The sequence below is a fragment of the Squalius cephalus genome, assembly GCF_949319135.1.
Source record: "Squalius cephalus genome assembly, chromosome: 9".
Classification (NCBI taxonomy): domain Eukaryota; kingdom Metazoa; phylum Chordata; class Actinopteri; order Cypriniformes; family Leuciscidae; genus Squalius; species Squalius cephalus.
In genome coordinates this window covers 30517493-30545244 of record NC_137130.1, presented here as the reverse complement: position 1 = coordinate 30545244, position 27752 = coordinate 30517493, and the positions used below count along the sequence as shown (strand labels likewise).

The 27752-nt window shown below is 38.2% G+C and overlaps 1 protein-coding gene across 2 annotated transcripts in view; it reads right to left on the bottom strand.

Moving 5' to 3' along the window:
* LOC307164697 (coiled-coil domain-containing protein 148-like) overlaps nucleotides 1-27752 on the bottom strand; it is a 211164-nt gene that overhangs the window by 104548 nt on the left and 78864 nt on the right. For both annotated transcript variants that reach the window (XM_079881749.1, XM_079881750.1), the window contains exons 8-9: nucleotides 15343-15530; nucleotides 7911-8049 (exon numbers count right to left, since the gene is read on the bottom strand). In XM_079881749.1, the coding sequence (XP_079737875.1) occupies nucleotides 7911-8049; nucleotides 15343-15530 (327 nt within the window). The remainder of the gene's footprint in view (nucleotides 1-7910; nucleotides 8050-15342; nucleotides 15531-27752) is intronic.

Here is a 27752-nt window from a genome sequence, read left to right as displayed (position 1 = left end):
TTTGTGCTGTTCTAAAGCAAAACAGAGCTGGTGAAGCTGGTTCACCAGCATGATCTTGTGGAGTTGAGTGTGAGTATGCCAGCTGTCTGTATGCAAGATGTTTTTTGGAGACAAGCATTGTTTTTGCTTGCATATTTCTATATTTAAAACATTAATGATGCAAAGGAAAAACAATATAAGGTTAAAACATATGATGTATTGAATTATGTGATTATAACTTTGTAATTTCTTTTGCTCCCTCTGCTGAAAGGAGAACAGAACATTTTAATTGTTTTAGTTATGATTACAGTCACAGTTACCAGCTGGTGTGCCCACGTTGACCACCAGAGGGCACTCCTTCTCTGATCTTTGCCACTCAGCCATGAACTTCAGTTCCCATAATCCTTTGCCTGGACTCATCACTAATTATTGCATTCACCTGTGTGTCGTTACATTGTTTGTCTCAGCCTATTTATACCATGTTCTCTCTGTCATTTCTCATCGAGGTTTTGTAATTGTAACATGGCATTCCTGAGCACTCTCCCTTGTCTTTTGTTCTTCTGTGGATTGTTTGCAAGTGTTTTTGACGCTTTGCCTGGCATGACTACGATTCTGGATTTTCCAATAAAGCTGCGCTTGGATCTCACCTAATCTCAGAGCTATCCCTGACATACACAATTAATCAATGTCACTGGTAAACTAGTAAAACGTTTCAAAGGATCAAAGGAATTGTCTCCTGTTTCAAAAGATCTGTAAACAAATCAGTTAAAACCAATTAAAAGGAGCTTGTGTACATTGAAAAACAAAAACATTTAGAGATAATAATAATAATAATAATAATAATAAGTTTTATTTTTATAGCGCCTTTCCAGAGCTCAAGGACACTTTACAATAAACAAACAACAATAAAGGCAGTTTTATTTATATAGCGCCTTTCCAGAGCTCAAGGACACTTTACAATAAACAAACAACAATAAAGGCAGTTGAGATATGAAAGACTTTCAAACTTAGGAACTTGCATGTCAAACTTCAGCTGTCAGTCACTGATTCCAAGTGCACATAGTAAAATCAATTGCTGTCACTGCAGTCAGGAGCATGAAATATTGTAGACAATAGTGATAGCATGCACTTTTAAAGGTGCCCTAGAATGTGAAATTGAATTTATCTTGGCATAGTTAAATAACAAGAGTTCAGTACATGGACATGACATACAGTGAGTCTCAAACACCATAGTTTTCTCTTTCTTATTTAAATCTCGTTTTTGAAAAACACCCCTGAAAAACAGGCGAATCTCCACATAACACCGACTGTGACGCAACAGTTGGGATCATTAATATGTACGCCTCCAAAAATTTGCATATGCCAGCCCATGTTCAATGCCAGGCGGAACTGCACAGCCGAATCATCAGAAGTTCTGCAGGTGAAGAAACAAGCAGGAGGAGGATCATAGGGAAAATGGCAGATCTATCTATAATCTATCTATAATCGGATACCGCTACAGTTTAATTCGAAGTTGTTAGTTGCTCTGTCCATTTCACCACGGACTGTTTTTCTAACCTGGAACAATATCAAGCACCCAGGCTTCTCTCGGCGTCTCAAACGGACGAAGGGGGCAATTTCAACTAACGTTATATTCCCGCAAGCGGTAAGTAGTGATTTTATTAACGATAATTTACACTGTGTTATCTAGATCCAGCGCGATATTGTTTTTTCCTCGAGAGACATCGTGGCTTGCAAACGAGCGAACGATGGCAGTTGCTCAGTGTTTGGATGTACAAATGAACACAAAAATATTTTTTTAGCTCCTTCATCCGAGCCTCTGAAGAACCAGTGGGTTATGTGAATTTCTGATGTGTAATTGTTCAAGTTCAGACAGATAATCTTTCTCTCAAAGTCGTTCAACACTGTTTATGCATCAGTAAATTGCGTTGCAGTGATAAGATCTTCATTCACGCTATCAACAGGCTGTCATCTGCTCAATGCTCATCACTGCAACCTTTTATGTGATGGGAATAGATCTAAATACTTAAAAAACTTCTCATGATTCGTTAATCCCGATAGCTGTAATAGTAAAAACGTATAAAAGCTGTAATAGTAAAAGTTTTCCAGATAGCTCTACATGTAATGCCAGATATTTCATATGCAAGCATGTCAGCCAATCACAGCAGAGGGCAACAACACTGAAGTCTCACAGCAGACACGCCCCCTCAAACAGAGTGTTCAAACCAGGGAATGAAATCAGGCTAGGAAATATGCCTTTTATTTCTAAATTATAACAAATTTTGATCTAAAAAACATACTAACATTATAAGGGCACCCCAGGAAACATTATAAAATAATAAAATAATCCATTCTACGGCACCTGATAAAGTTCCCTTGGCCTTTGGAACTAAAATAGCCCCACATCATCACATAGCCTTCACCATACCTAGAGATTGACATGGAGTACTTTCCATAAGACCATCTCTCAATGCAAATCAAACCAGCTATTAGGCTAACTGAAATAAAACCATGCCAATCTCTAGGTATGGTGAAGGCTATGTGATGATATGGGGCTATTTTAATTCCAGAGGCCAAGGGAACTTTATCAGGATGCATAGTATCCTGGATCCATGAAGTAACTGGCCTTTAAAAATAAAAATCTGCCTGCCTCTATGGGAATTTAACATAGGGGTGTCCAAACTTATGCACCCTGTATTTTAAGGAAGAACATTTATTTATTTATGATACATTATTCATTCACAAAGAAAATTGGTGTCCTTAAAGGCTGGATTTTTCCTAATTTTTTTAATTAAGGCATTAAGTTCAGTTTCCAAAAGATGATTTTTTATTCCTCTTTTTAGTCAACTTTAGCAGGGGTGTCTAAACTTAAGCATAGCACTGTATATAAAATGATTATCGGCTGATCAACAACCGACGCCCGATCAATTGGAGGACCCTTACACATCATCCCAGCACTCATCGTTGTATAAATCCAGGAAGCCCTCCACATACTCTTTTAGTGTCCGGCTGTTCTGTAAGCGTGTCCACAACAGGAGTACACATTCTGACAAGCACGCATCTGAGGCGGCGTTGGTGACACGTTGTATTAGTCAATATATGTTATCAATCGCATCGACTCATTTTACAATCCAACTCCCATTTATTTAGATTAAAACTAGGGCTGTCAAACGATTAATCGCGATTAATCGCATCCAAAATAAAAGTTTGTGTTTACATAATATATGTGTGTATGGAGTATAATTATTTTCTATATATAAATACACACACATGCATATATATTTAAGAAAAATGTGTTATTTATATATAAAATATTTATATATAATATAAATTATATATAATATAAATATATATACACAGTATATACATGCAAATATTTCTACATGCATGTGTGTGTGTTTATATATAGAAAATAATTATACACCGTACACACACATATATTATGTAAAAACAAACTTTTATTTTGGATGCGATTAATCGCGATTAATCATTTGACAGCCCTAATTAAAACCCCTTCTCATTCATTTGGTGAGGAACATGGCATTTTGAGCAGCAGTTGCAGACCCTTTCATGCTGTTGGCTATATGCCACTGCAGTAGACGCATATTGCAGTATTAAGGCTAACGATTAATCAGTAATTAAGGAAACTGAGCGGGAGTAATTAAGGTCACAAAGAATACTAAACTGAAAGGATATGTACATGAAACAAAGGCTACGTTCACACTGCGAGCCTTAAGTGCTCAATTCCGATTTATTGCTCAGATCTGATTTTTTTTTGTATAGCTGTTCATTGTTGTTTTAAATATGGCCAATATCAGATTCCAGTGCGAACAGATCATGGTTCTGAATTTACCCACATGCGCAGAAGAACGATAAAAAGTCGTCACGCAGCACGCTGTCATACGAAAGTAAACACAGAGAACATTATTGTAAATGATTATGCATTAATTTATAGTGTGATCTGCCGCAGAAGCCAGCAAATTTATGCACAAGCAATATAAAAAAACAAAGACGAGGATGCTAAAAAAGAGAGCAGAATTTTTTAACATTTATTATACGAGCCCTCATGTTTTGCACTGTAATGCACTGTAAAACTATCCTTTGCTGACTACCTTTCACAACTGTCTTGTTAACTTTGGGTATGTAAAATTTTTGAAGTGACTCCCATGAGCGCAGAATTGTGATGACTGTTGCTCTAAAGCAGTGGTTCTCAAACCTGTCCTGGAGGACCACCAACACTGCACATTTTCTTTGTCTCCCTAATCAAACACACCTGATTCAAGTCATCAGCTCATTATCACATAGGTTAATGAGCTGATGAGTTGAATCAGGTGTGTTTGATTAGGGAGACAAAGAAAACGTGCAGTGTTGGTGGTCCTCCAGGACAGGTTTGAGAACCACTGCTCTAAAGTGACGTAAAAGTCGCACGAATTCCGATATGACTGTTCAGATTGCGGTCGCATTGCAAAACATCTGACCTGTATCGGATTTAGTAGCACATAAGTAGCACAAATCGGAATTGAAAAGCACCGCCCCTATGTCAGTTGGACAATGGACGCTACAATTATAAAATGAAAGTTTCTGCTCTGCTCCACACAGCAAGAGCTGCAGACTCACAGCATAGTGTAGCAGAAGTCCGATTTCACTTATCATGTGAAGAAAGTACAGAGAGATGACTGACAGGATGATGGAGATGAGGATTTGGTGTGCAACAGATCCTGAGCGTCATTGACATATAATATGCCAAATTATATATTACATAATATATTTAATTATTTCCTTTCTGAATGCATATATATATAATTATTTTCCTTTCCGAATGTGGTATTCAGCTTCGGGCACATCCCTACTCCAGTACATTCAAAACTCTGCTGCAAAGGTTCTCACCATTTCCAAAAAGTCTTCTCAAATGACCAAGTGGTTGCCTGTTTCCAACCAAAACCAATATAAAATGCCCTTTACCACTTTCAAAGCTCTCCACTGCCTTGCTCCACTAATATATCTCTGATTTCCTTCACCCCTACTCTTAGCTTTACTTGCTTAGGTCCTCCACTAAGGGTTCTCTCGCCACTATAAGCTGTCAATATTTGGAGGAATGCCGTTTAGCATTGCTGCCTCCAAATTACAGTGGAGAAAATAATAATTTGATCCCCTGCTGATTTTGTAAGTTTGTCCACAAATAAATGAAGGGTCAATATTTTCTATGGTAGGTTTATTTTAATGGATAGAGACAGAATATCAACCAAAAAATCCAGAAAAAACACATTACATATACATTATAAATTGATTTGCATTTCAGTGAGTGAAATAAGTATTTGATCCCCAAGCAAAACATAATTTAGTATTTGGTGGAGAAACCCTTGTTGGCAAGCACAGAGGTAAGATGTTTCTTGTAGCTGGTCACCAGGTTTGCACACAACTCAGGAGGGATTTTGGTCCATTCCTCTTTACAGATCCTCTCTGAATCCTTAAGGTTTCTAGGCTGTCGCTTTGCAACTCGAAGTTTCAGCTCCTTCCACAGATTTTCTATAGGATTAGTAACAAATTGCTGTAAAATTTACAGCAACTTACTGGCAATTTTGGCTGCCAGTAAGCCTGTAAATTTTACAAGATTACCGTAAATCATAAACTATAATTATACTGTAAAATTATACAGCACACCTGTAAAAGCAGCAAAACAAGAGCAGCTGTGAATTTACAGTTCTTTAAAGTAATCTTTACAGTATGTTACTATTATTAATAATGCACTGAATTAAAACCTGAGATAACAATAAATCATCAACATCTAAACCTAGGTTAATTCTCAAAAAAACTTCTGATTATGACAGAAATAAAGTCAATCTGGTTCGTAATAAGTGAAGCTGGTAATGCTGTTTGTGGAGTTGTTTAATCCTCCTTTGCTGAGATCTTGAGAGATTTAATGTCTTCTTTTATCTTTAGTTGATTTCATCTAAGGCTGGAAGTCAGTAGTTTACTGTAAAATCTAAGTAAAATTGACTGAACAAAATAAGTTATTTTCTCTGTGAATGTATTTATGTGAACATAAAACTGAAATGTGAATATACATTTATGTGAATGACTACTAAGGAGAGTAATTGTTGAAATGAAGTGTTATTTTATGTGTTTTTGCACATGATATAGTGGAGATCTGTTAGTGTTTAATGATCTGTTGGGATTTAAAGCGTTTCTGTTGAGTTTTTTTGTGTCACCATTGTGTTGAAGAGTAGAGCCTGTGCTTCAGTCCAGAATGAGCAAAGAAACACAAATGTTATGCTGTTTTTTTTAAAGACAATTTAAGTTCTTCACCTCATGCATGTGTGCTGTTGTGAACTAATTATCTGCAAGAGGATTGAGTTAAATTGATATTTTGTAAACTCATTTTTCACTTTTTTTAGTGGACTCAAATGAAATAAGATCACAGTATAAATATGAAATGGCAATTGACCAATTTAAGATAATCGGTTTCCTCACATGAAATGAGTTCATATTGTAAAGACTACAGTAAAGAACTGTAAATTCACAGCTGCTCTTGTTTTGCTGCTTTTACAGGTGTGCTATATTTTTACAGTTTAATTGTAGTTGATGATTTATGGTAATCTTGTAAAATTTACAGGCTTACAGGAAACCAAAATTGCCAGTAAGTTGCTGTAAATTTTACAGTAAATTTTTTACAAGACCTTAATGTGCTTCTTCTTGAGCCACTCCTTTGTTGCCTTGGCAGTATGTTCTGGGTCATTGTCATGCTGGAAGACCCATCCACAACCAATCTTCAGTGTTCTAGCTGAAGTAAGGAGGTTCTCGTCCAAGATTTTCCGGTGCATTGCCCCGTCCATCAGCTCCTCAATACGGTGAAGTCGTCCTGTACCCTTAGCAGAGAAACAGCCACAGAGCATAATGTTTCCACCTTCGTGCTTGACTGTAAGGATGGTGTTCTTGGTCAGCATTTCTCTTCCTCCAAACACGACGAGTTGAGTTGATGCCAAAGAGCTAATTTTTGGTCTCATCTGACCACAGCACTGTCTCCAAAGCCTTATCTGAATCATTAGATGTTCATTAGCAAACTTCAGACAGGCTTGTACATGTGCAGATATGCTTGTACATGTGCGGCGGGTGCTGCAGGATTTCAATCCACTGCGGCGTAGTGTGTTACCAATGGTTTGGTTGGTGACAGGTGTCCCAACTGCCTTGAGATCATTAACAAGCTCCACCCATGCAGTTCTGCGCTGATCCCTCATCTTTCTCATGATCATCCTTACTCCATGAGGTGAGATCTTATATAGAGATCTTGCATGGAGCATGAGGTGAATGATTGATGGATATTTTGTGTTTCTTCCATTTCCAAATAATGAAAACAACAATTGTCTCCTTCTCACCAAACTTCTTGCTGATGGTCTTGTAGCCCATTCCAGCCTTGTGCAGGTATACAATCTTGTCCCTGATGTCCTTTGACAGCTCTGTGGTCTTGCCCATGGTGGTGGAGAGGTTGGAATGGAAGATAGAGATCCTGTGGACAGTTGTCTTTTATACACATTACGAGCTGACATTAGGAGTACATTCTTAAAGTGGATCAAATACTTATTTCACTCGTTCAAATGCTAATCAATTTATAACCTTTACAAAATGTGTTTTTTCTGGATTTTTTGGTTGATATTCTGTCTCTATCCGTTAAAATAAACCTACCATAAAAATGATAGACCCTTAATTTCTTTGTAAGTGGGCAAACTTACAAAATCATCAGGGGATCAAATAATTATTTTCTCCACTGTATGTGATTCCCCAATCCCTCTGGGACAACTATTTATGATTTCAAGAGAGAACTGAAAACCCACCTTTTTATTAAATGCTATTCTTATCTAAAATAAAATAAACATTATTATAATTGTTATTATTATTATTATTATTATTATTTTACAGTATGTATGAGTACTAACCAGTTCCTGCTGGGTTATATGTGGAAGCAATCTCTGCAGCATGTCAATGTAAAGTGAGCGCTGGTTCCTCAGACTTGGGGAATACTGGCTCATTATGTGCTGGAACCACTCATGATCTGCTGCATTCCAGCCACAATTCCTGAGACAAAAAGACACACAGTAAAAAATGACTCTTCTCAGATAATACTTCCTAGACTACACAGGTTAAATTCCATACTATGGATGCTTACTTCTGCCTCAGAGTAAAATAAATAAATAAAATAAAATAAATAATAATAATACTAACAGAATAAAAAGTTAATTGCAACATTATTTTTGTAATTGTGAATTTATATTTCAAAATATTACTTTATATCTCACGATTTAACGTCATATTTACCAATGTGATTTTAACTGTGACTTGATGTCTAATTATTCTCAAAATTGTCTTGTGTTTGCAAATTCCTTCTCTCTACATCTCACAATGTAACTTTTTCTCACAATTACCTACTTCATTTCTTACTCTGACGTTTTATATCATATGACTGGTGTACTATATACAAAGTCTTCTGAGAGGGTTTTGTGAGTAACAGGCATTAATTTAATTATTTGACATTTCCCACCACCATAGCTAATCTAATGCCGTGATTGGTCATCTGATACATGAGAATCAGTGGCATTTGGTACATTTGATGTCAAACTTGGTGTGACATCTTAATGTGGCATAATTATATATACACAACCACAAATAAGATTTGAGATGTGTGGCAGAGGAGAAGATTATCAGTGATTAAAGGTCCCGTTTTTCCTGTGTTTTTGAAGCTTTGATTGTGTTTACAGTGTGCAATATAACGTGTTCATGTTTCGCGTGTAAAAAAACACAGTATTTTTCACACAATTTACTTATCTGTATACCGCTGTTTTCACTGTCCTAAAAACGGGCTGATGACTTCCTTGTTCTATGAAGTCCCTCCTTCAGAAATACGTAACGAGTTCTGATTGTGCCAGCGGTTCCTGTGTTGTGATTCTACAGCAGCTTAGCCCGGTTAGCAGCTTAGCAACGTTGCCCGGAAAGGTCACGCCTCTTACCATAACGTGGAGATGCATGCGCTCAGGGAAGGCCAAACAAAGGTGATTTGACTCCGGGATGAAAATAACAGCGTCTCAACGACATGGCGTACACACTCTACAAACGCAACTCTTCCTCTTCTCCGTGGGAGCGCAACAAGACCATGCCCCCTTTTTTGTGTATTCCTGTGGGCGGAGGTTAGTCAAAAAACTGTTCTAGTGACGTCATTAAAGCAGGAAGTAGAGGGATGTAGTCCAAACCGGCCGTTCGCTGTAGGCTTTGAAAGGGGACTTCTGTTAAATAAAATATCTTGCTTGGCATTGAACTTTGAGCTTTATAATTTTACAGGTATTATTTATGCTCTAACAGCAACATTACACACTAACTAAAGTTTGAAAAATGGGATCACGAAGAACAGGACCTTTAACAATTTAAAAGTCAGTCTGTTGACTTGAAAAATGTATGTACCACTGTTTTGTCCTTTTGGGAGAAACATTTTATGGTCGACATCTACTGTATGGAAAAGAGCAGCATAAGCATTCTTCAGAATTCATCTTTTTGTGCTCCATGGAAAGAAGTCATATGGTTTGGATCCTGGCCTGCTGTTGACATTGACTCTGGCTCACTCTTGGTGCCTTCATTATGGTTTGAACTGTCTATCTGGCTCTGACCCTCACCTACCCTTTCACAATTTCTTTAATCATCTGAATTTACTTGGCATAGGCTAAGTTTTGGTGCTGAAATGTTTGAAATGAAGTTTTGGCTGAAATAAAGAAATTGGCTGAAATCTTGTTAGCTACTTATTAGAATATTTCTGTCAGGACTAGGGCTGTGCGATTAATCGAAATCGTAATAAAATCGCGATTTGAGCATGCGCGATTTCTAAATCGCTTCATAGCACGATTTTTTCCGCGCTCCCGGCTCCAACCTCCCAGTTTGCTATCTGAACCAATCAGAATGCAGCGCGCCTAAATTGAGCGCGAGAACAGAACAGACCGGGCATAACGATAATGACAGATATTCTACAGAAACAGGGAAGATGAGTTCAGGACAGGATAAGGACTTGGTGCCCAAAAAAAAATCAACATCTGTGGTGTGGGATTACTTTGGATACAGGAGAGATGATTTATCACAGAGTCATGTAATTTGCAAGACCTGTCAATCTGTCATTGCGGCAAAACAGGGTAACACAACAAATCTTTTTCAACACCTGAGGCAGCGCCACACAGAGCTTTATGACCAATGTGAAAAATTTAATTCACATAAAATATATATATTTTTTGAAATCTTTAGTCATTGTAATAGCTTTTAAAATTGTAATTAAGTTATTGAAATAGGATCCATGTTCAGACTACTACAGTATGTGGTGCTATTGTATTCTACACAGCAGTGTTTCCCATATTGATTTATTTGTGGCACCCGCCACGCCACAAATAGATTTTGCTAAAGGCTTTGACTTCGTTGAATAAACATGAGCACTACACGTTTCAAAATCGAAACCTGGCGCGGGTGTTTTTATATCACTATATTTCTGAAGTAAACCGACTGCGTTCAGAAAATTTGGGATGTCAGCGTTTGAGAGCCTTGCACTGCTTTGTGTACAGCGTTACCAGGGAAACCTCGATCTCTAATAACTGTGCGATCACACCAAACGCGAATAGCGTGTCAAATTCGTGTCTAGTTGGACGCTTGAACATTTTGAATCCATTCGCGCGTCCAGAGCGAAATTGACGCGCGTAAAAAGCAAAGGTTTGAAGCGAACTGGGCGCGCGAATTACGTGAATTTATAATGGCAAGCCAAAGTATTCATAAACGCCTGGTCAGGCGTCTGATTGCACACTGACACGTCAAAAGCGATTTGCCATAAAAGCGAGCGTTCTTAACGTGTGATCTGCTATTTAAAACGCACGTTCTGGACGTGCGCTTTGGGGTCACAGAAAACGCACGTTTTTGACGCGCGTTTCTCGTAACAAAAATGGGCGTCGAAAATGGGCGTTTTGTCCTGCTCAAAACACACGTTATGAACGTGTAAACAGGTAAACCAAACAGGCAGTGCAAACGTGGTGTGAAGTGTCCAAACAGGCGAAGTGCTTGTTCCCTATAGTGTTCTCCTATCGCACGTTGAATGCGTCATTGCTCGATTCTGTAAGGACTCTTACATTATCATTAAACCCAAGCAAAACAACATGGAATTATCTATGGCAAATTTGACAGAGGAGTGGATTATAATTGGTGAGTTATTATAATCCAATAGTTATCATTTAGGTTAAAAAAAAAAAAAAAAAAGAAGAAGAGAGATAAAATACATTTTTTTTATTTCAGCACCTCGGACAGACCCCTAATCCCTTCGTTCGAGACATCTCGCAAAATTTCCAGTTGTAATTTCGGTAACACTTTACAATAAGGTTTCATACATTACATTAGTTCACATGAATTAATAATGAACTGCACTTCTACAGAATTTATTGATCTTTGGATAGAATAAATTTTATCGAAGACAGTGATATAACATTTATAATAAATGAAAAATTGTATCACACCTGAGACCTCTGTGCCCACATTTGTCCATGAACGAACAATTAAGGGCTGTTATGTGAATAGGGCATGAGGGTTAATGTTAATTTCAACGTTTACTAATAATGATTCAAATCAAAAGTTGTATTTGTTAACATTACTTAATGCAATGCGAACTAACCGGGTACTAAAAGGGTACACTTAGATTAGTAAAGAAGTAAAACAAAGTTGTTAAAGTAAAGTTTAAAAAAGTAATGAAGTTTAAGTTTATGAACATTTTAAATATATAAAATACATACTGTGATTTTTTTATATATATTTACAAAACATTTTCAACCCTAAAAATTCAAGAAAATCAATGCTAAATATCTGGACAAGTTCTGGGCCAGATTTTAGTTTGATGTCTTAATAAATGAGCTTTAGGAAAGATTGTATTGTGCGCAGTACCAAACTTTTCCACTAGATGACATCCAGACCGATGACTCTTCGATTTCCATATGTTTTTAGTGATCTGGGGCCTCATTTATAACCGTTGCGTACGCACAAAACATGCCCTGAAAGAGGCGTACGCCACTTCCGACGCATAAGTTGTGATTTATAAAAACAAACTTGACGGGAAAATTTGCGCACCTGCACGCAAACTCTGACCCATGCGTACGAACATTTTGGAGACGGAGCAGTTTGGCGACACCGATGGTGAGTTGGAGTTAAATGTCTTTTTGGTCACTTTTAGAATTAAAATTAAACATAATACAGAAAGATAATACAAATATAATTTCACTCACCAAGCCTGTCACTTAAAGCAAATATCCATCCCTTCTTAAATGTCCGCGCCAGCGAGCGCATTGGGCCGTTTAGTGAAACTGATGCAGTTTAAATAAATAAAATAATGATTTAAACGATGTTTTACTTCTGATATAAACATTTAGATTAAATATGCCATTCAAATTAATGGAGAACACTTAAACATGAAATCATTACTGAGAAGTTACAACATTTTTTATATTCAAATTCAATCAATATAAATATTTGTTGTGGATGCGATGTTTTTGAACACTTTTCCTGTAGCGTGCTGTGTTTTAATGTTTTAACCACAGAGATAATTTCTTATCATGATAATACAAGATTGTCTGAGAAAATAGTTTCGTGCAAATAATGCCCAAGGCCTATCTGTTTCCATTAAAAATATAAACAATTAAAAATACAATTCGGCCAGTGGAAAAGATGAAATGTATTTTACACTATTTGATTTATGTATTCAAAAACAAGACAAGGATAGGCAAGTACATTATTTTTATTAATGTAATGTGTCTTGTACCGTTAAACGTTATCACGTGGATGAATAATCATATGCAAATGATATGCAGATGAGGGTATGCATAGTAAAACTAGGCGTTGAAAGCTCCATATATGGTTATTTCGGGTGTAGACGCATGTGCGCACAATCTTCCGCTGACTGGGATTTATAAAGTGAATTCTGAGCAGGTTCTGGCGTACGAACGGTTTTATAAGTCTGAATATTTTTTTGCGTACGTCATTTTTGGCTTTCAGGCGCACGTACACTTTTAGTAAGGTTTCTACGCACAGTTTTATAAATGAGACCCCTGAACCTTATATTTCCATACTATTCCAAATATTTATGAAGTAGACATCCTATTCAGAAATAGTTAGGGCAGTAATGTTAATATTTGATATGAATTCAATATCTAAAACACTTATAAAAATGTATGGAAAGACTCAAAGCATGTGTTATAGTTTGCCTCAACATCACAAATGAAGAATCTATTGGTATTTATCTACTGCTGTCATTTCTTTTGGTAATTAGTCTTCAAATATTAATAAGAGAGTTTGAATGTTTTTTTTTAAAGTATTGATATTAAAAGTTAATTATTTAAAAAAAAAAGTTTTTATTAAATTGATACCACACAAATGGTAGACAATGTGATTTGAGTTTCACGAAATCTGAATCCACAAAACTACATTTTGAATGTTTGTGTATGTGTAGTACATGTATGTGTAGTAGCAATAATTGATATAGTCTAATCGCAGTTATTTAGGCCACACCACCTACAAGCTCCAGGTCTTTTTGGGGGTTATGACAGGTGGTCGTTCTCCTCTGATATGAGAGGTGTAGGCTACTTTGTTTGGGGTGCTCCAAAGTCATGTCAATAACCCCCCTTAGGGTAAACAGAACAGAACCAAAATAAATGTATTGCAGATATCATTAATGCCAATATTTTAATGTACAACATAATTTGAGAAATTAGTCTGATTCAAAGGGGAATATCAGAATGCTAAATCCTGACTTGGAAAAGAGAGGAGGAGCTTGAGGTGGAGGAGGGTTGTTAGCTCCAGAGAAATGCAATAGCAGCTGATAATACTGAACAAGCTCATATATCTATGCAGTGATAGGCTTCGTATTCCAATAGGTACAAGTGAGTCAGCTGAGAGTCAGCTGATGCAAGCTTGACTGACTGACCAGCCAGAACTAACTTGATGTTTACTAAAAAAAACTATGTGTGGTATAGACATCATTTAAATACCCGCTCAAAGAGAACTGTTTAAAGGAGTCATAACCTGCAATTTTCACTTTTCCACGAGAATCAATGTATGTTATGATTGCCTAACGATTATACACTGGCCGGGAAGCCGATATTTAAAAGTGAAGCGTTTGTTTACCTCAGGGTAAATAAACCAGCGCTTATGTGCATTGCACGCGCACTCAAATACGAGATTTTGATTTCAGCCCCGTCTTGACGTCATGACAGGGCAGGATATACCATATATGGACACCGCAAACCTATGCCGCGGGAAGCCCGCCCCTCTCCCCCTCATATTCAGTTCAGTCGAGAAAGATGGAGAAACGAGTACACACCTGAGTTGCTCTGTGGTTGACTGCCACAAACAACATGTAAATGTGTTTTCTCTACCAAAAACGGACCAAACTATCAGGGACCAGTGGATGAAATTAATTTTTAATGACGCTGTCCCAACAACCCTTTCAACTGGCTTATCGTTAGGAGTCTGCGCTAAACATTTCACACAGGAATCATACACAAATTTGGGGCAATATCAGGCGAAGTTGGCCTCGAAGCTCTGTTTGGAAAAAGGTGCAATTCCAACCATCAGAGACTTGCCTGAAATTGAAACGGTAAGACTGAGTTTTTATTGCTCTACTGTGTGTAACAAACAGCAGCTAACTGCTAATGCGGCTATTGTATGCTAGCGGGAGTATTAGCTTCGAGGTAAACATGGGGAATGGCTGCTAACGTTACTTTGCAAATAACAAATGACTGAGATCATCATGAATTCGGCTATTGTATATTGCCGGTCGCGGCCAGTCCTCCGCCTGGGAGGAAAAAAATCACACATTCTAATCTACGTCAGAGCGTCCCCGAATCTTTCTACGGCGTCGGTGGCAGGGCGGCGAGAGCGAATTTTGCCGCTCTCGCCGGCGGCGGTGTGAACGTACAGTAAAGCGTTACCTGCGTTGTCAACCCCCCTCCTTCCTGCCACCAATCAACGCGCCCCTCATTTGCATTATTAAAATGACCGTCCACGACAGCCAAAATATCGCATCAGATCTCGCGAGACAATAATGCCTTCAGAAATAAGGGTCTGAGGAGCTCTGTGTTTATTTTTTTTCCACTTTTCTTTTTTAGAAGGGCCTGAAAGACTATAATACAGCAGTAGGTATCCAAGGTAATACTAGGTTATGACTCCTTTAAGTACTCTTCTATGAGATCAAACTTATGATTATCCCGATCCTGACGAAAAAAAAAAAAAAATCATATTGTACATACATTTTAACATGTCCACTACATATAGATTATAACAGATTATAAAAGAGATGATAATTAAGAATGTTACCTGTCCAGGCCCTGCATTCTGCTCTCCAATATTGCTAGTCTGAGTTTATTTTTCTCAGTAAGAGAGTGGAAGCTGTGAATAAGATCTGATCTGAGGTCAGGGTACGGGCAGTCTGCAGTGAAGATCTCCTCTGGAACCTTTTCCAAATATGCTACATGGCTTCCCATTGCTGCAGACTGTAGGTGCTCCTGTAGGACAAACAGTTTTATCTTCCAACATGGCTAATAAAATGTTTTACTACAATTTAATTACAACTTGAACACATTTTTGTATACTTTTCCACAACAAAACTCACTGATTAATGTATCATTGAAGACACAGTTAAATCAAAATTAAAGCGTTGTAGCAGTCCATGTCTTTTTGAAATAATCTATATGCTAGCACATTCCTGAAATATAAGCGTATATACAGTGCTATGCATAAGTTTAGACACCCATGCTAAAGTTGACTAAAAAGAGGAATAAAAAATCATCTTTTGGAAATTGAACTTAATGCCTTAATTTAAAAAATTAGGAAAAATCCAACCTTTAAGGACACCAATTTTCTTTGTGAATGAATAATGTATTGTAAATAAATAAATGTTCTTTCTTAAAATACAGGGTGCATAAGTTTGGACACCCCTATGTTAAATTCCCATAGAGGCAGGCAGATTTTTATTTTTAAAGGCCAGTTACTTCATGGATCCAGGATACAATGCATCCTGATAAAGTTCCCTTGGCCTTTGGAATTAAAATAGCCCCACATCATCACATAGCCTTCACCATACCTAGAGATTGGCATGGAGGACTTTCCATAAGATCATCTCTCAATGCAAATCAAACTAGCTATTAGGCTAACTGAAATAAAACCATGTCAGAGAGAGTATAGAGGGATACAAACTGTCACTTTTGAGTGATTTATGACCCTCTAAGCCCCGCCCCTTTTGACCATGGGAATTTCTCACGTTAGCTCCTCCCACTTATGGACTGTACGTACACCGTGGGAAAATCGGACTTGTGGCACGCCTCCTTATGAACATCTGAAGCGTGGGAAAATTTCCCACGCACAGAAGTTCTAAACGGTGTATATTAATTTTTTTTAAAGAAATGTACAATAAAGACAATAGTCGGAGATGAGATCAATGTTTTTTATTTATTAAAGAAGACATATGTACATTCATCACTTTTAAAACGTTAAAACATCAATGAAATAAGTTTAAATTGCATTTTTTCTCTAAAAAGAGTTATTAAAAAATGAGTTAGTGTTATTTTAAGATGTTAAAACATTAAAACAACTTTTTTCATTTACAAAAAGATCATTTTTACATACCCAGTTGTTAAAAACTCAGAGTTTAAAGATTCAAAAGTGTTTTCCTTGTGTATTTTTTCTGGAGCAAAGTGAAAAAATGTCCACACAGGCCGGAGATTTGTCAGGACTGAGAGTGTGTGAAGGTTACAGAGAGACAGACCCAAGCTCCACCCCTATCCCACCCACAACAGATGTCACCCTGGGAAAACCCCCACATCTCCTATCCACTCCCAAACAGAAAAAGGGACCGTTCAGCTCGGTGTCCAAGCAGAAATGACCAAAGAAAACCAAAGCAACGGGTCGAAGAGACCACACCCCCTAACACACCCCTCTCAAAGCTGAGTGGTCAATCTCGATTTAAGGGTGTGTGTAAAAAATGACATCACTCACGGGAATTCCCCTCCCACAGCGTCACAGTCACATGAGATGTTTAAAAAGGAGCGGAAACTTACAGTGAAATGCTATTTGTTAATCACTTTGAACATTCATATGAAATGTCTAATTGTCACAAAGTTATCCTATGTTTTAAAGTTTAGGCCATAGTTTTTAAGGTTATACAACACACACACACACACACACACACACACAAAAAAACCTCACCCACCCACACACACACACACACACACAAACGGTCGGATCCATCAGGTCTGCAGTTGCGCTGATATCAAGCTGTTTTATGTTTTGTCGAGCGAGAATTAGTTTTTATTACAGGCTGTATCCGACAAAGATGATCCGGACATGTAAACAAAACGACCATATGTTGTTCTAGTTGTAGAAATCACGACGAAGACTTCACGCTTGTGAAAAAGGGGATGTTTTCTTTGAAAAAAATAAGCGGGAGAAATGTGTTTTTCAAATCTCTCGCACAATCTTTAAAAGGAAGCAAAGTAATTCATTCATTCACGCACCAAACCATTGAAGGAGACTGAACGTCGAATTGCGAATCCTAGCTTCATTATGTCTGCAGATTATCAGGGAACAGAAGAAGCAGCTATACCTGACCAATTTTTTGATGCTGAATTAGCGGAGATTTTAAACGAAATATGTGAGTTTTTCATCATAAATTATACATTATACATTATATCCCACAATATTGAAAAGATATTTCAATAAATGCTTTTATTCGCAGATGATGCATCATTTCCAGAAGGAGTATCGCCGGATGACTTTTTACAAGGCATGGTGTTTTGTTACGTCTTTTTAATATTTTCTAATTACTATATAATTTAAAGAAAAAACAACTCATTATTTCAACAGAATTCACAGGGGACATTCCGACTCATAGCACCACCCATCCAGACCCATCAACACGTCCAATGGTTGTTGTTTCAAGCCCGTCCAATCAGATTTACGAAGACCTTACGCCAAACTCGACACCAAGATCTCAAGCCTCCAGAGAGGCAGAGAGCATCGAACAAGTTTCACCAGCAGCCAAAGAGAAATCTCCTGCCCGTTTGATAAACAGAGGAGTGAAGCGTCTTCGGGAAATTTATGGAGAAGAATTCATCTATCCGGACAACGGTAAGAGGAAAAAACTATTTTTGTCTAATCATAGGCCTAATATTTTATTCGTTGATTTTTTATTTAAAAAAAAATATAATGTTGTTTTTTTTTAGAAGAAAACACTGAATCTGTTTCATCAACAACTGGAAGCAAAAAACGATTTGAAAAATATTCTCACGAGAGTCAGATTTTTTCGGAAGACGGTAAGATTTCATGGGTCATTATATTTTATCTATATTAAATAAGCCGTATAATACATGTTTGATTGTTTTTTTCTCTAGAAGAAATCTCAGACGAAAGAGACGCAGACATATTTTTCGAATCCGAAGATGCCGTTCTGAACACCATCAATTCTGAACGGGAGACAACAGAGAACAGTGATGATGATGACGGAGGTGATGAACGATCCTTCACACCAGTATTCAACGTTGGAGAACTTCAAGGACTAAGTTATGCCACTTTACGCCTAGCCAACAGAAACTTCCAACGTGTCTTGGAAATAGCTTCAGCGCCACTATCATATCATCAAACGGAGAAGATCGTTTCCGAGTCACAAAGAGAAGTTGTAGTGCTACTCCACAGAATCTCAGATCAGCAAACTCACCATACGAATGAATTAAGAAACGCTGTGGAGTTTTTTGGGAGATGTCACGATCACACATCGGACGATATCAGACAATTAAGCAATGATGTGTTTTCACTCCAACAAGAGCTGACAGAGGTGAGGAATGATGATGCATTACGTACAACTGTTTTATCTCTGATCTCTGAAAGATTGAACATTATTCAACGGAATTGGAACAATTCACAAAATCCAAGAAGATAGTTTTTTTACAAATATTATCGTGTGTGAGATTTTATATTTCATTATATACATCTGTGTTTAGTTTTAAATGATTTTCTCTGTCGTTTTTTATTATTTTTTTATTCATTTGGGATTACTGTTATTGTTATTGTTATTGTTTTTTATTCATTTAATTCATTTGAGTGATACTTTTATAGGCTACGTGCGTGTGATTTTGTTTTACTGATAGCCTACTTTTATAATGCAGGCTATAGGCCTACATATTAACAACATTGTGATCTATGTTACGCTAGCAGCTTCTATTTTACGCTTCTGTTTCACACAATTTTAAAATAAAAAAACATCAAAATGCTTTCAAAAAGACCACATCCCGAATCTGAAAATGTATCTCGAACAAGAGTAAGACGTACGACCACTGAAAATAACGACAGACTCAACTCTTTAATACGGGATCAACTACAAGCGCTAAATACTACAGACCTCTCCGATAGAGAGAGATTAAATAATATCTTAGTTGAACAGCGATCCTGGTTAGATCCGTTCGTGGATGATGAAGATGAGACCATACAGACAGGTGGTGATGGATCAGCTCAAACGAATATGGGGTGTATGGAACTAAGTCAGGAGGAAATAGACAGATTAATGACCGAAGGTGGGCGCGTGGCTGATTTTACAATAACACCAAGACCGCGTTTCAATGGCGTGCAGTTAAACAGACCGCTAGATCTCCGTGGAATAGAGGCTTGTGATTTTGCAGAGTACAATTTGCGTTTGCAAAATATCTTGAATGAGGTTGTGGATTTCTCTCAACAGTTTGCAGGACGAACAGGGTATATGAACATATCATTAGCTGGAGATTCGCTTGCAACTTCTGTAAATGCTGTTTTAACACCTGAGAGCAACCACGACGCATCAGTTTTCATAAGTCAGATAGAACAAGCCGCTCAAAGCAACCGTGACGTATCGACAGATTCGACTTTGACATTACAAATCTCAATTGTGAGAGATAAATCTGCAGGTGGTCGTAGGAAAATCACAGACCTTGCAATAAGTGAGAGTATTAGTCGGAATAAAATGCACTTATTTAGTCCTGTAAACATCGGCAATGAAATGTGTTTGAGCTACTGTCTTGCCTATTTTTTGAACCCTGAATTCACAGATCAGCAGTTGCAAACACCAGCGACTCAAATCCACACACAATGCGGCTTTACAACGTATGATAAAATAGGATTTCAGGATCTAAACATTTTCGAAAGAGAATTAGGAGTAAAAATTGTAGTTTTCCACAGAGACTGTTCAGGAAAGATGCAGGTTTACAAAAACACAGACGAAATTCACCCAAAGACCGTACATCTATTTAATCACGAAGGACATTTCCATCTAATAAAAAATTTGAAGGGTTTTCTTGGATCTCCATACGTCTGTCCATACTGTTTTAAAGGATATAGAGATAGGAGAACACACAATTGCAAGTTTGTTTGTAAAATATGCATGACAAACGAGTGTCGAACACATCCAACCAAAAGTAGACAGTGTCCAGACTGTCTCAGATTCTGTAAAAACATCTTCTGCTACAAAACACATAAACAAGTGGGCACATCTAATGAAAAATCTCAATGTGACACGATCAAATTCTGCTCAAAATGTCACACCATTTATAGATCATCAGGTGAAAAACCCCACAAGTGTAAATCTGACAGGTGCATGCACTGTGACGAGGTTTTGGTAAGTGAAGGTGTTCATGAGTGCTACATACAGCCTCTAAAACCTGAACTATGTGTCGAGAAATACATATATTATGACTTTGAGACTAGGTATCAGAATGATAAACATGTGGCTAACTATGTTTGCGCCATGACACAGGGAGGAGAGACGTTTGAAGCCGGTGGAACAGATTGTGTGGCACGTCTAATTAAGCATTTTAGACGTCCAAAATATGCAGAATACACTTTTATAGGACACAACTCTTCAGGTTTTGATAATTACCTGATTCTTGAACACCTCACCGACGAAGGTTTAACTCCTAAAGTTATTCTGCAGGGGTGTCGAATTCTATATATGTACGATAGGGTGTTTAAACAGCGTTTTATAGACTCATGGCAATTCATCCCGTTTAAACTCGCAAAGATACCAGAGGCCTTAAATCTGAGTGTCGGTGAAAAGGGTTTCTTTCCACATCGTTTCAATAAGCCAGAAAATGAGGAATATATCGGTCCATATCCTGCAAAAGAGTTTTACGGATATGATTCGATGCATACAGAGGAGCGCGCACGGTTTGATGAGTGGTATGCAGGTGTAGCGGGTGACGTATTTGACTTCAAAAAAGAACTCGCTTTCTACTGTCGGAACGATGTTGTTATTCTACGAGAAGCGTGCAAACGTTACAGAACCGAATTCCTCACCATCACAAACATTGATCCTTTTAAATCAATAACGCTGGCAGGAACATGCATGAAAACGTTCAAAACCAATTTTCTTCCTCGCGACACGCTGGCTCTAACACACAGCCATGCATACATAAATCAGTATAAAACGTTCTCAAACGTATCCATACAGTGGTTAGAGTATATCAAAACTAGTCAAAGCATTAATATAGAACATGCCTTAAATCACGGAGAACGTGCGGTAGGCCCATATCACCTCGATGGATTTCATGAATCTGATTGTGGGTTAAAAACTGCATATGAGTACTTAGGTTGTTTTTATCACGGACACTCTTGTAGATTTAAATCAGATGAAATTAACCCTTTATCAAGAGTGTCTTTCGGTACTCTTAGGAGGCAAACTGATGCAAAACTAGAATCACTACATAAAGTGTATGGTTTACGTGTCATTTCTATTTGGGATTGTGAGTGGGAGGGGTTAAAACAGACAGATCCTGACGTCATCCGGTTTATGGAGTCTTATGACGCACCCGAGAGACTGAAAGCTCGTGATGCAATTTACGGTGGGAGAACAAATGCGTACAAATTGTACCACAAAGCAGCTGATGATGAGAGAATCGACTACTATGACTTTACATCGTTGTACCCGTATGTACAATCGAGTAAAACGTATCCTATCGGCCATCCTAAAATCATCTTCAAGGACTTTAAAAAAATAGAGAACTATTTTGGTCTCGTCAAAGCCATAGTTATAGCGCCTTGAGGATTGTACCACCCCGTGTTGCCTTACAGATGTGGGGGCAAATTAATGTTTCCTCTCTGTAGAACGTGTGCCGAAAATCAGATTCAGGACACACAATGCTGCCACACAGAAGCTGATAGATGTATTAGAGGCAGGGCCGTGCACAGGGGGGTGGCCCGGTGGCTAGAGCCACTGCCCCTCTGCCCTCATTGACTGAGGTGCCCCTCTCCCCCACCCCCACCGCTCCGCTCCACTCAAAGCATTCCGCTGATTCCGCTCCAGGTTTGCCCACTCGCTACACAGCATCACTCACAGTATATGGGCCCTATCTTGCACGCAGCGCAATTGACTTTGTATCGACTCATGTATCATTCCTATTTTGCACCCGCGCACAGTGGACTTTTCACTCCACAGGCGCACGTCGGTAAACTAGAAAATACACTTGCACTCCCGGGGTGGTTCAGTTAAAAGACGAGACGTGTTCCGGTGCAAACGTTCTCTGGTGCTATTTTGCAGGTTTAGAAAACAATTCCGCCACTGAGCTGGAAAAACCTACACTGTTAACCCTTGCTGTAAAAAAGGGCCAAATTCTGACAATATCATACCATTTTCCATTAAAACAGTAATATACCGTAGAAAACAAAAATAACCTACAGGAATATACTGTAAATTAACAGTGCTCAAAATCGACACTCAGAGGCAGTTTTCCAAATTACACCCTATACCCTCATTCAATATTCCCTACATTAGTTCACTAATATAGTCCCCTTGACAGAGTGAATGAAAAGAAGTGAGTGAATTGAGAAACTGATGAACACCTGATAAGCAGAATCACTGAATGACAGAGAAACAAGAACAGAAAAAAGAGAAACACTCAGGGCCCTATCTTGCACCCAGCGCAATTGACTTTGTACACCGATTATCATTGCTATTTTGCACCCGACGCACAGCAGACTTTTCCCTCCACAGACGCACGTCAGTAAATTAGGGAATGAACTTGCGCTCCCGGGGGCGGTTCAGCGCAAAGAGGAGGCGTGTTTCGGCGCAAACGTTCCCTGGTGCTATTTTGCAGTTTCAGAAAACAATTCCACTGACCAGGAAAAACCCAACACACACACACTTTGCTTCTCTCATCTACACACAGAAGCAGCAGTTCTCATTTTTAGAAAACCATACATTATTACAAGGAAAAATAATAACACACGAGGGAAATCATTGTCGTGTCCATGAAGATGTGAAAAAAACAGGCATACATCTAGCTTACACATTTACCCAAATTATCATACGCCTGTTTAACCGAAGCTAATTTGGGTGTGTTTCTCCATCCCCAATGTCACTTCTCTGTGTTTTACGGCCCTGACGAGAACGTCGGTCAAAAAACAGGCATAAATCTAGCTTACACATTTACCCAAATTATCATACGCCTGTTTAACCGAAGCTAATCTGGGTGTGTTTCTCCATCCCCAATGTCACTTCTCTGTGTTTTACGGCCCTGACGAGAACGTCAGTCTCCTCGGCTGTGAACCGCGCCTGGCAAATCCGCTGTTATAATAGCAATCCGCCATGGAACAAGCGCGCCTGCTCTTAAAGGGAATGTGAGAGGACGCTCTGATTGGTTTATTTCACGTTATGCCCAAACCACACCTAAGAATAATGAAGCTACTTCAGACCAACACATTTTAGATTTGCATCGGGCGCAAGAGTCATTTATCCCGCCGGTATAATAGCAACAGCGTCCAAGACCCGCCCACAAAGTTACTTGAGTTTCGCGCTTGATACTTGTGTTTCAGATCGTTAAAATAGGGCCCTATGTGTCTGCGGCGCTCTCTTGAAACTGAGAGTGAACACGACAGTTCACGAAAGCTGTCGCATTAACAGGTAGGCTATGCAAGACAGTATTTATGTCGGTAATGTTTTGCTCTTGGTCTTCTTCAAGTGCTAACAACTTGTACAACATATCCAAGACCCGCCCACAAAGTTACTTGAGTTTCGCGCTTGATACTTGTGTTTCAGATCGTTAAAATAGGGCCCTATGTGTCTGCGGCGCTCTCTTGAAACTGAGAGTGAACACGACAGTTCACGAAAGCTGTCGCATTAACAGGTAGGCTATGCAAGACAGTATTTATGTCGGTAATGTTTTGCTCTTGGTCTTCTTCAAGTGCTAACAACTTGTACAACATATCCACGTTCTTAGAATTAGCTGCTTGTCTAATCAAATCTGACCATTGAAAAAGACATCCCAATCATAAAAGATGAGGTTATTAAGATCTTTCAGGATCAGGACATGGTACCAAATAAAAAAGTGTTGCTGTAAATGGAACAGGTAAATATAAAAATGTAAAACAGCAAATAGTTTCTGTTATTATCAGCAATGTGTAATTGTGATGTTCTATCAAAACATCTACAATAAAGTCTAAAATGTACTTTTTATTGTATATTTTGTAATATCTGGATCATTTGTTTTAACAAGCAACCACCCCCTTAGTGCCCCTTTTTTTGGTTTAGGCCACTGCCCCTCAAAATGTCTGTGCACGGCCCTGATTAGAGGTACCTGGGTAAGCGTGGAACTCCAGAAGGCTGTTCAACACGGCTATCGCATAATAAAAATACAAGAGGTCTGGCATTTTCCACACACATCTGACAGCTTATTCACCGGTTATGTCAAAACATTCCTAAAATTCAAACAGGAAGCCTCAGGATTTCCTTCTCATGTTGTGACAGAAACAGACAAACAATCTAAAGTGGATGAATATCTCGAGAAAGAGGGTGTTCAGCTAGAAGTCTCTAAAATAATAAAAAATCCGGCAAAAAGATCTATTGCTAAGCTCGTCTTGAACACACTTTGGGGGCGTTTCTCTCTGCGCACGCATCTGCCAACCACATAGCTCCTAACAGACCCAGAAGACTTCACTCAGCGTCTCTTTAGCCACGCCCACGTAATACGTCATTTCTCTTTTGTATCTGACACGGTGGCAATGATTCAGTGCTCTAGCTTAACGCAAGACCCTGAACCCACACACGACGTGAATGTGTTCGTGGGCGCTTTTACAACGTGCTACGCTAGACTCGAGTTATATAATCTTTTGGAGAAGTTAGACAGACGTGCGATTTATTCAGATACAGATTCAGTGGTTTTTGTATCAAAAAAAGATGATTGGATGCCAGAAACAGGATCTTATCTCGGTCAGCTCACAAATGAGCTAGATCCTGATGACAGCATTTTGCAGTTCGTCTCATCAGGACCAAAATCATATGCATTTAAAACAGCAAAAGGCGATACGTGTCTCAAAGCGAAGGGTATTACACTCAATGCAAAGAATGCAGAAATAGTTACACTACAGAGTCTGACCGATCTTGTGCGAGACTATGTCGAAACAGGTGTCAAATTACACCTGTTAGCAAAAACAGACACCATCACAAGAAACAAGAGGGGATTCACACTGCACAATAGATCAGATGTGAAAAAATTCTCCGTGGTGTACGACAAAAGGATTCTCCAAAGAGATTATACTACATTACCTTACGGATTCTAGTAGCCTAATATATTTAAAAATGTGTGAAACAGTTGTTTTTGACTGCAGAATGCAGCATCCATTCTCCGCAATCGTAGCAGGCCAAAGTGGTTCTGGAAAGACTTTTCTTGTGAAAAATCTAATGTATAATTCAGAGAAAATGTGTTCTGTGAAGTTTGATAATTTTGTGTACGTGTATACATCCTGGCAATCATTGTATGATGAAATGTTACATGCTTTTGATATTAAATTCATTGAAGGTATACCAAAGAAATTGGATGATGAATCATTATTTCCTCCTGGCAAACTATCTCTCCTTATCATGGATGATGTGATGCTCCAAGCTGCATCCAACTCTGAGGTCGAGAACGTTTTTACACGACTAGTGCACCACATGAAGATTAGCTGTTTGCTATTAATACAGAATCTGTTTTTCCAGGGCAAATCTTCCAGAACAATCGGTCTAAATACTAATTATTTAATAATATTTAAAAATCCTCGCGATAAACAGCAGATTGGTATTTTGGGTCGGCAAATGTTTCCGGGTAATGCAAGGTTTTTTATCGAAGCATATAACGATGCAACTGAACGTCCTCACAGTTATTTGTTAATCGATTATAAACCACACACACCTGAAAAATTCCGGCTCAGAGCGGATTTACTGTCAGACTATCCGGTGGTCTACCTCCAAAAGTGAAGATGAGCACACGGCTTTCCAGAAATCTCTACCTCTTAAAGTTATTATACAAGAGTTCGCCCAACCAGCGACGTGTTATTCTCCAATCGTCACCCGACGAGTTAATATTAGCTCTATGTGAAGTGGCTCTAAATATTATTCATGGCAAGATCCCTCTAACTGCGAAACAACACGGGACTTTAAAAAGAAGAAAAAAAGAATTAAAATACGTTGCAAATAAAAAGATTAATATCAGCAGGAAGAGGCGTATGATTAATCAAAAAGGGGGTTTTCTGCTCCCTCTACTCAGCGTAGCACTTCCTTTCATAAGCAGTCTCATAACTAGAAACTGAATCTGAAGATAAAAAAAATGCAGCATGCCGAGAAATTGTATCTTGTGCCAAAACATCAGCTGGATAGACTAAGAACTGCACAGCCTCGTGAAAATATTCATACGGTTGTGGAGAATGACTTGGACTCATCCATTAGAGATATACTGCAGAGGCATGATTTGAACACTTACGAAAAATCCAAGCTCTACACTAGTGTTTTACAACGATTCTTAAACGTGGTAAAACATGGTGATATGGAAAGTAGCACTCTAACTCTTACATTACCGGTACACGAGACACCTGTCACCCCCCATACCCCGGATGTTAGGAATGATGGCGTCAGTGAGGACCCAGTCGTCTCAGAAGTTTTAAACAATATACCACAGAGAAGCTTAAAAAATGTCAAATATATTATGGATAAAATGTCCAAAGCCAAACACGTGTCTTCATGGACAGATGATGGAGAATTTATTTATAAAGGGAGAATCATTCCAGGATCCCATATATTTGATCTGGTAAAGACTGTAACTTCACCACAAATGAAGCATAACAGTCGACACCCTGCAGGATGGTATGAGTTTCTGGATGCATTTGTGGCATTAAAGATTCCTTATTCGACTGTAACCAATCATAATGTAAGACGGATGATTGAAACGATTAAAACAAAAACACACGGTTATTCACGGATGACTTTGGTGCTGTACCTACTAAGTCATTGAAAAAACGCCACACGCACACACATGCACACGATCCTGATGAAAACGTATTTAACTCCCCCAGAGTAGATGCCTACCAGTGGATGAATTTTTAACAAAATATATGTAATGGCATAGCTATGTGTTTTTTTTTTTTTTTTACAAAATATTGTCATGTGAGAGGTTTTGTATCTGTGTTTTAGTTTTTTTAAAAACTATGTATGTTATTCTACACTATGTATGTTATTCTACACTATGTTGTTAACATCTATGTGTTATTGTTTTTTGAAGTCAAATAAAAGAAAGAAAATGAAAGAAAATGAAATTATTCATCTGTTTACGACTCGCTTTTATTCATTACATATTCTTTATTTATTCGTTACACAGGAATTAATAAGACTGGAACATTTTACCAGACTGTACACATTGGATACATTTAAATCTTTTACTAACACAGACCATGGGTTTCAATTT